We start from the raw sequence: 10,188 nt of genomic DNA, 5'->3' as shown, positions 1-10,188 counted from the left end.
TCGTATCGAAAAAGGAATAGGCTCCAAGTTTTCCTGATTGGAACCTCTGGATTTTTGTATATGGGGATACATGCAGCGGAAGCTCAAGGATTATAAATATCATAATTTGGATGAATTCAAGTTAGTTATCAACAACATATGGGATGACATTCCGATGGAAGTAGTGCGTGCTACATGTAATGACTTCAAAAGTGTTTGAAATGTGTTATCCAGGAAAAAGGCGATTCAATAGAGCAATGATTGTTTGTTGCGTTCTGTATCTATGGGTAAACAACTTCTAAAATTAAAATTCGAAATAATGCCTTTATTTGCACAAATATATGACTTTGCTTTTGACCGAATATATATGTGTCACACTGTAAACATTTTCCCTGCTGTCTTGGTATTGTCTTCGCGCCCTTCAGGTGCACATTGTAGTATTGCTTCCACCTTTCGATTACCTCACGTTCATCCGACAAATCTATTCATTTTTATCCCGACGTGTTTCGGCTCGCGGCACAAAGCTTTGCGGGATACGTTCAATTTCTTGTAGATTTTGTGCGTTTCGTCACTTCTTATCTCGGAAAAACTGGGTTTCCTTATCTTCATTTCTGTCCATAACGTTCCACGTGTTGACGGGTCCGCTGTTGCAGCTCACCGCCCGTATCGCTTTGTTTTCGTCTATCATCCTCTGGTATTCTTCGTCGAACCAGTCGTCATATTGACTTCTTTCAACGACCACTATGTGACACCTTCCGCTGCGCTGTTGATGGCTACTTTAACGCTATCTCGAGAAGTGCGTCGTTTAGTTCTCTTTCATGGGACAGCGTTGCCTCAAGGCTTTACGCGTACTCAGTAGCGAGTTCAAGCAACTTGAGTCGTTCCAGATTGTACCGTGGCGGGCCACGGTATCGTACGGAAAGTCTTTGAGGCATTTTAACCGTCAAAAGGTAAGGACCAAAATCGATGTTTACGCCATGATAGGTGCACTGCATTTTGGAAGCTCCTGGTTCCTCTAACCCAGTCCCGCCCAGTACCCAGCATAGTTGTCCCAAATCTGTGGCTATATGTGTATTAGCGGTCTTCCTACTTGCCCCCTCATGCAAATAAGGGTAGGCGGGGCAAGACCGCCATATTAAGCAAAAATGCCTGAGTAAAAAAAAAGTTGTTTCACAATTTCTGATTAATCTGCTTCAAAAAAACAATTGATATATCACTTACATTTAAAAAATAAAAATAAAAAAAATCTGTAATGATTTTCTATATTTTATTGCGGTTCAATAGAGTATCCAAAAATAGAGTATTTTTTCCCTTATATTACAAAATGGATTGGGTTAGCCATCCGGAAGTCAATCTTGGATAGCATCATGGATACCATCCGTTATGTTTAGGGAAAAAGGCAGTTGGATTCCAAGCCGCTAGCAGGATCCGCCAAAGCTCACTGTTAATCTATGCTAGGTATTAGCGTTAATTTTAATAATCAAATTCGCGAACTTTTCAAATTTAATTTCTAAAATTTATTAGATCAATTTTTAATCTCCTACACCTTTAGACAAACCCTCCATGCGTATATTTCAGTTGGAAGAGCAATGAATGGAAAGGAGTTAATCGATACAACTAGTAATTCTATTACTAGTAGTAGAATTAGAAAGCCCTTATGAATTACACAAAATTTTGATTGTAAATAATATCGCGCAGAGTATTTCTTGGAAATTAGTGTTGCGATGAAGTTCATTAGTTCTATGGAAAGAAAAAAAAAACTAACCTTTTAACTTGTGCTACTCCACACGCGCACGGTTGTTATTGTACTTTCGTAAAAATTCACTTTTTGTTTTTCCAAACTGTTATTATTATTTGAAACGTACAACAAGCTTAGTACGGTGCGCATGCTCACGCGCAATCGTTTCGCATGGTTATTTTTATTCCGGCATAAGTTAAATGCCTCTACACCAGCTTTCGATACAGACAAAGAAGCTTAGCAAATTGAATAAAAATTAAATGTTAGCAGAATATTAAACAGTGAATTAGTTTTACAATGGCCCGTAATGCGATGCTTGCTCGCATGGAAACGATCTGTGCCGAAGCGATGGAAATTCAGCAGAATTTTCTCGACGATGACGACGATCCTTCCGATAGTGGTGAAGCAGATGAGCTGGACGAAGAGGAGATTCCGGAAAGCATTCCAAGCGATGCCGATGACGATACTGCGTCACAGAAGGGTAATGAAAATGATGGAAAATCCAGTCAGCCGGATGGAAAACCAGGAAAACGGGATGGCAAAGAAAAAGGCGTATCAGTTAAGGTTGGGTATACTAGTTACTTGCATGTAATCTTGATAGTATGGTTCTATTTATTCGAAAAAGGTTAATTGTGAAGATAAAAAACAGCAACGATATGCGAAATGGATATCGCGAGCTCTGAGAGCCGCTGTCAATCCTATTGGTGAGTAATGCGAAAGGACACTAAAACTTGCTCACTTACTTCATCGGCTGAAATCAGTTTCCAGATTCAATCTTAACTTAAAAGTTAATCTTGATCTTAACTTGGCTAATAAGCCAAACAGCAATACTAAGGGATCAAATGAACCGACAAATTCTAAAAAAGAGGAAGATGATAAATCCAAACCTACACCCGAGCAGTCAAGAAAGCGGGTCGAATTAGCCAGGATAAGAGAAGTACGAATAGTTTTTCAATTACCTAGTAAAAGTGAAATCATCAAAATGGTTTTTAATTTCAGCTCCAGAAGGAGAATAAACGACTTGAAACTATGTTTTCAAAAATTGTAGCAGGTGAGTGGGCAGGTATGGGATTTTTTTGCTTCTAAAACCTTATCATATTTGTTCGTTTTTAGCATATTCGGATATGAAAATAACCCTTACTCAGAAAACTACCGAATTGAATGAGGTATTTATAGAAATTATAAAAAAAACTCATTTAAGTTTAGCGTATTTTTTCGCATGCAGCTTCAGAATAAATTCAGCGAATCAGAATCAAGAGTTTCACAGCTATTAGTAGGTAAGTACAAAACACACTGAATAGGCCCAACAGGAGCAATATAACATGCCCATTACAGATAAAGGTACTCTTGAAGGCAAACTCGCTGATCAAAACTCTTGCAAAGATAAACTACAAGCTGAAGTAAAACGAATACAAACCCAATGCTCTCTAGTACAAGATGAAGCAAAGTTGTTGAAGAAACGAATGGAAGAAGGCTCAACTCTTGTGGATGAGCTACGCAAAAAACTTGCAGAACTGCAGAAGAAATGTAAGTCCACTTTTCCGTTCACGTCTTTCTTACCCTAAGGATAAGGATTTATTGTTATGTTTAATTTCTATTTCTATTTAGACGATGCTCTTGTCACTCGAGCAGAGAAAGAATCAGCAGAGGTAAGATGTGTAAGATAACAACAATTCTACATCATTGATGTTAATATTCCAGCATGGACGCATAATCGACTGTAAGCAAACTGACATCGCACAACTATCTGATCAGCTAAAAAAACTCGAAGAGGAAAACCAATCTTCTGAAAGTAAGTTTCAATCAGCACTACAGGAGCAAATGCAGCAACGCACACAATTAGAACTGAGGAATGTAGAACTTATGCAACGAAATCGAGAGCTCGGTTCGGTTTCAAGCAGGTTTGAACGAATAATTAAACTAAATTATCCTAATATCGTCAGATTTAATAAAATTTTCAGAAGTGCTTCCAAAATGGAAGAACACACCACCAAGGTATATTCCACATCAAACGCGGCGTCTAGTTTTTCCTGCCCATTGTGTGAAACCGTGTTTGGAAAATTGGGTGATTTGCAAATCCACATCGAACACTGTGGGATATGATGTTACTTTAACAAAGAATGCAAAACACTGTTGAAAAATAGTAAAATCTTCATCAAAGCTATCGTTAAATCTAAAACTTACCAAAACCTTTTTTTCCAGTTCGTAAACGTTTCTTATGCACTGTAACAGTAACAATCTGTAGTATCACATCTATGATTTTAGTAGTTCAGTTTTTTGGTGCCGTTTTCTATTCTTGTACAACTCTGATTGTCCCAAATCCTTGCCTAACTTAATCATATGGTGTCGCGGCTATAATCAATCTTTTCTGGTTAGCTAATCTAATGAAAGATGGGCAGCACTTCGAGCTCAAACAGCAAAACGGTTAGTCTTGACAATTATTAATGGGAATGAAATTTTGCTGATTTTCGTTGAATCCCGACCAATCGCTTGTCAAAGCAGACTCGGTAACCTTGTGGCTGCAGGACCTCTGTCGAGCCACCTAGCACATTGGGCCCTTCAATTCCTGGTTCCTATTTTATATATGTTTTTCGACGCACTAATTTGTAACCCAATCCTCTTAGCCTTCGTTTTTGGTGTGGATTGTGCTAGTGTAGATTGCCTTCGTCGCCCAGGGTTTTTAGTAATGATGTCGAGGAGTTTTTAGTAGGCTAGTAGTTGGCTATTTTTGTTGAAAATCGTTCCCATGGATAGGTGATTTGACGAGCACTTCGGCAGCCGCTCGAATTTTAGTTCCGCATGTAGAATGTAATATAGTTTTAGCTAGATATATGTGTAGTATGTAGTATTTCATAATTTACCTTTATGTGTAGTATGTGTCTCGTAAAGCGGTACTAAACGGATCTGATTTTAAATCAAATCCGTTTAGGCTGAAGCACCTGGAGGGTTTACTAAGTGCGCTGGAAATGCTGGCCATGCTTGCGTGCCTCGCAGGAATGCACAGAAATTTCTCTGGAAAACTGAAGCCAAATCCTACCCACCAAAGCAAAGCCTTTAGTGTAAACGTCCTGTTGAGAACTTGAACCTTCTTTATCGACAGACTTCGCAGCCGGTTATTAGAGTACAGTACAATTACGGGGCTAGTGCAACGACCCTACTGACTACGCGACATCCATTTAGTACGTCACACAAATTTTGATCCCACCACTCCCCCCTTGTCACATTTTGTCACACATTTATGATACCCCCTTTTCCCAAAATGGAAAAAGGTCCTCATTTATCATAGAAAAAATTCTTGCTTCCAAAAATCTTCACATGTCGAATTTGGTTCCATTTGCTTGATTAGTTCTCGAGTTATGAGGAAATTTGTATTTCATTTGTATGGGAGCCCCCCCTCCTAAAGCGGGGAGGGGTCATAATTTCTCTCCTACAGAGTGGAGGGGTCTCAATGCACCGTAACTTGCTTACTTATTCAGCCGAGAGCCGGGGTGGCTCTTGCCGTATCAAGAATTCCTCTCCATTGTACTCGGTCTTGGGCTACTCGTCGGTGCCAATTCGTTGCGCGTCTCGACACACGCAAGTCGGCTTCAACCTGATCGAGCCATTATCTAGCAACTCCTACCCCTACCTCCACGTGGTACCAGCCGGAATACGAGCAACCTTAGCGGAGATCGGGTAACCAACCCCGGTGGCAACTAAGGTCGTATACTAACAGGGGAGGAGGCACAGTGTTGTCTCGACACTGCAAGATGGCAGCCCCATCCCGAGACTCAGTAGCGTAAGCCCCTAGTACGGCTACCTACCAAAACCCAAAAAACTAACAAGAGTCAAGAAATATCTTCTCGGAATATTCGGCATGGACCAAGGCGACGAAATAAGAACATGGAATGGAGACTTGGTACCTGGAACTGCAGATCGCTAAACTTCGTTGGTGGCGACAGGGTGCTGCTCGATCAGCTAGAACCCCGAAAGTTTGGCATCGTGGCACTGCAGGAGATCTGTCGCAAAGGCGAGAATGTGTGGCGGATCCGTGGCGGCAAAGCCCAATTTTTCCAGAGTGGTGGAGCGGCCAACGAGCTGGGAACGGGCTTCGTAGTGTTGGGCAAAATGCAGGATCGCGTGATGGACTGGAAAGCGATCAACGAAAGGATGTGCGTATTGAGGATAAAAGGCCGTTTCTTCAACTATACCATCATAAACGTGCATTGTCCACACGAAGGTAGACCCGACGACGAGAAGGAAGCGTTCTATGCGCAGCTGGAGGCAACGTACGACAGCTGCTCACGACGGGACATCAAGATCGTCATCGGGGATATGAACACCCAGGTCGGACGGGAAGCAATGTATAGACCGGTGATCGGGCCCCATAGCCTACATATCGACACAAACGATAACGGCGCAACGATGCATCAACTTTGCGGCTTCCGGAAGCTTGGTGATCAAAAGCACCTTCTTTCCTCACAAAGATATCCATAAGGCCACCTGGAGATCACCTGATCAACGAATCTCGAACCAAATCGACCATATTCTCATCGAGGGCCGGTTTTTCTCGAATATCACCAACGTACGCTCCCTACGGAGTGCGGATCACTACCTAGTAGCAGTACATGTACGCTCAAAACTATCGACGGTTTATACCTCGCGATAAAGTCGCCCTCCTAGGCTAAACATTCGGCAACTAGACAACCCGTGAACTGCCGAAAACTACGCACGTACTGCTTGAAGCTCTGCCTTCCTCTGTGGAGTTAGATGCTTCGAACCTCGAAAACGGATGGAGTAGGATACGCTCGGCCGTCAACGAGGCCGCAACCGCGGTGCTAGCTGCTAGGTGTGGAAACCTCGAGTGCACGGAATGATTTGTTTGAAGGGGAATGCCAAGAAGCGATAGAGAGGAAAAAAAGAGCTTGGAAAAACTATCCGAGCATATCCACGAGAGAGAATTTTGGCCAAGTATCGACGAGCGAGGAATGAGTTGATAACGATCCTGAGGAAGAAAAAGCGCCAGAAGGAGGACAGAGATCGTGAGGTGCTAGTAACAACTATTCCGGGCTAATGACACCCACAAGTTTTACGAGAAGGTGAACCAAACTCAATAAAAATGGCCAAGAACCGCTAGCAACCGCACTTTACTGGCTGATTTCAAGGAATTTGGGAAGAATGAAAACTACCGGAGGAGTGGATGGAAGACGTAGTCTGTCCCATCTACAAAAAGGGCGGCCGGCTAGACTGCTGTAACTATCGCGGCATTACGCTGGTCAACGCCGCCTACAAGGTGCTCTCCCAGATTTTGTTGCGTCGTCTATCTCCAATAGATTTAGCAAGAAATGTCGAGAGTACAACGTGCCCACGCATCATATTTTCGTGGATTTCAGAGCAGCATACGATACCGTTGAACGCGAACAGCTATGGCAGGTAATGCAAGAGTACGGTTTTCCGGACAAACTAACGCGGCTGATCAAAGCTACTCTGGAACGAGTGATGTGTTACGTGCGCGTTTCGGGGACACTCTCAAGTCCTTTCGAATCGCGCAGAAAGTTACGGCAAGGAGATGGACTATCCTGTATGTTATTCAATATCGCTATTGAAGGTGTGATCCGGCGAGCGGGCATCGAAATGAGAGGAACGATCTTCAGCAAGAGTAGCCAACTCTTAGCCTTTGCAGACGACCTACGCCAGACTAAAAACGGAGGCTGGGAGGATAGGGTTACAAATTAATGCGTCGAAAACCAAATATATGGTAGGAAGAGGCTCCCGAGAAAGTAACGTTTGCCTCCCACGGACTGTTGACGGCGATGAACTGGAAGTGGTTGATGAGTTCGTATATTTGGGATCTCTGGTCACCGCCGACAATAATACGAGTAAGGAGATCCAACGACGCATTCAAGCTGAAAATCGAGCCTACTTTTCCCTTCGCAAGACGTTTCGATCTAGGAGCATACGCCGCCGCACAAAGCTGACGATGTACAAAACGCTAATAAGACTGGTAGTCCTCTACGGACTTGAAACAGTAGATTTGCTTACGGAATACATACGTGCACTTGCCGATTTTGAACGAACGTTTTTGTTGCGGACTATTTTTGGCGGAGTGCAAACGGAAAGCGGAGAGAGGCGGAGACGTATGAATCACGAGCTACAGGCACTGCTTGGAGAGATTCCCATCGTACACCTGGCGAAAGTTGGGAGACTACGGTGGGCCGGCCACGTCGCAAGGATGCCGGACGACTGTGTAGTGAAATCCGTTATCTTCAAGAACCCCACCGGCACCAGGAATAGAGGGGCTCAACGTGCACGATGGCTCGGCCAATGCACCATAAAAAAATTCTTATCTCCAAAAATACCCGCAGGCCAAATTTAGTTCCATTTGCCTGATTAGTTCTCGAGTTATGCAGAAATTTATGTTTCATTTGTATAGGAGCGCCTCTGAGTGGGGGAGGGGTCTTTAACCATTATAAAAACCTTCCTCGGCCCCAAAACCCCTACATTCAAATTTTCACGCTGATCGGTTCAGTAGTTTTCGCTTCGATAAGAAACATACCGACAGACAGACAGAAATCCATTTTTATAGGTATAGATTTGTAATGGAATGACCCATATGATTTTGAGAAATTATCACTCGTAATAATTCGAATATTTTGCATATTTACTTGTATTTGCATTACTAACGTATAATATAGGCGATAAAGCAAAAAATTCAACTGATTATATGCAGCCACTAATGGCAGATTTCGTTTTTCTACATTCGAAAGTTTAACAGAAATTTTAGGAACATGTTATTTAGGTAAAATCATAGGGTCAAATGTTATTGTTAAGGTATGATATCTAGTTTTGGAAAAATGGTTTTTATTTAGGATCTGAGAAAAAAAATTATCGCATGGAAAAACCCACTTCATATTCATATTCGTACGGGATTCGAATCACCAATTTTGATTTCGCAGATGTGTTTTACGAGTTTTTTCGTGTATTAGGTGGGAATTTGGTTCCATTCGTCCATCAAGTGTTTTCTAAGATCGTTTTTGTTAGAAATCTGATGGTTTCTAACTTTTTTGCCGAAATATTTCAAACGGTTTTTAATAGGATTGATGTCTGGAGATTGTGATGGGTGGAGTATCAATAAGTCTTGACCAATTGGGTCATTCGCTTTTTCTTGCTTTCGTGCCACCGTAAGAGCTTAGAATGCCTGAAACCGGTCGACGCGTAGGTAAAAATATTTTTTATTAATATTGTTTTTAGCCTTAAATGTTGTAAGAGTAATACGTGTTTGTGCCTTGTCCATCAATTTTCGTACTTTGGGTCATTGTCTCGGTAAAACTTGAACCTCTGACTAAATCCCATTTTGTGGGCACTTGGCTTCAGATTTTGCTTTAAAATGTCCAAACAGACATTTTGATCCATTATGCCATCGACGAAGACTAAATTGCCAACACCTTTAGCCGTAATCCACCCCCTTACTATCACTGCACCCCGCCGTGTTTAACCGTTGCTTTCAGATTTTTTACATTTACCTCATCGTTTGGTTTTTCCCATACAAAACGATGACCATCTGAGCCAAAGATGATAAATTTCTTCCCAGTAAGATATTATTTTTGCAGATGAGTGCAAATTTAACATCTTTGGTTTGGTATTTTGCTGTGCACATGGTATCTGGATGGTTGGATATTACTTCTACTTCTATCATATGAAGCACGCTGCATGCCTATAAAAATACAGTCATTAAAAGGGAATCGAAAATATGCAATTGTTTTAACTGTAAATAGTTAGCGGATAGTCTTGGAACTATCTAAGGTGGACCGAACCTCCACCGCAGCTTGTCCGATAGAGCAGTTATTCTTTGAACTCTCTTCAAGAAACACACCTCTACGTAGTGAGCACACTAGCTAGAAACCGTGATCAGGCCAAAAAGGCACACTAAAGGTATTCAATGAAGCGATACTTTTTGCTTCTTTTTAAATGCATAGCCCTTCACAGCAATAAGGTGCCTAGCAAGGGGCAGGAAAAGTATAGATGTAGCTTTAACTTAGTCTTCATCCGTCAACCAAAGTCGGTTTCGTTGTGTCCGTTATTGCTCAGTGTTGAATCCCACGAACTAGTCACATGTAACAGGACACTGCTGTTAATGATAATGTTGCCACTAAAAAGATACTGTAGGAAAACTATTATCGTATTACAAAATCGATCAATGAAAAATATTTTTACATGCTGTGCCAGTTTGAATATCGCTTTGCATACCGAAATAAAAGTTCATTTATGTGGCCTTTCTTCCTGGGTCAATAAAACGAAGCGAATAGGTAAATTAGAAAAATGGTATTTGTTTTCCTTTTAAGCCCTCTACTATTGTTGGATAGTCAGTTTTGTACAAGCATTTATGCCATCACATTTGCATGGCATTTTTTTATAGGAAGAAGGATTAACTTGAATTTAGGACTTCTCCCGTAGCTTTTCAATAGAAAAAACTATGGAAGTGATAGGTACTG

The 10,188-nt window shown here is 41.6% G+C and overlaps 1 protein-coding gene across 1 annotated transcript; it reads left to right on the top strand.

Annotated features, from left to right (window-relative positions):
- Positions 1 to 2,014: 2,014 nt before the first annotated feature.
- On the top strand, positions 2,015 to 3,820 carry LOC128736272 (optineurin-like). Its single transcript, XM_053830747.1, has 10 exons — positions 2,015 to 2,281; positions 2,343 to 2,421; positions 2,479 to 2,654; positions 2,717 to 2,768; positions 2,831 to 2,883; positions 2,943 to 2,994; positions 3,053 to 3,244; positions 3,326 to 3,366; positions 3,419 to 3,618; positions 3,679 to 3,820. Exons 1-10 carry the CDS (start codon positions 2,015 to 2,017, stop codon positions 3,818 to 3,820), a joined length of 1,254 nt encoding a protein of 417 aa, XP_053686722.1.
- Positions 3,821 to 10,188: the final 6,368 nt, after the last annotated feature.

The sequence above is a fragment of the Sabethes cyaneus genome, chromosome 2 (genome assembly GCF_943734655.1).
Source record: "Sabethes cyaneus chromosome 2, idSabCyanKW18_F2, whole genome shotgun sequence".
Classification (NCBI taxonomy): Eukaryota; Metazoa; Arthropoda; class Insecta; order Diptera; family Culicidae; genus Sabethes; species Sabethes cyaneus.
Note: the sequence above shows the minus strand (reverse complement) of the source record. Positions and strands in the feature narration are given on the sequence as shown.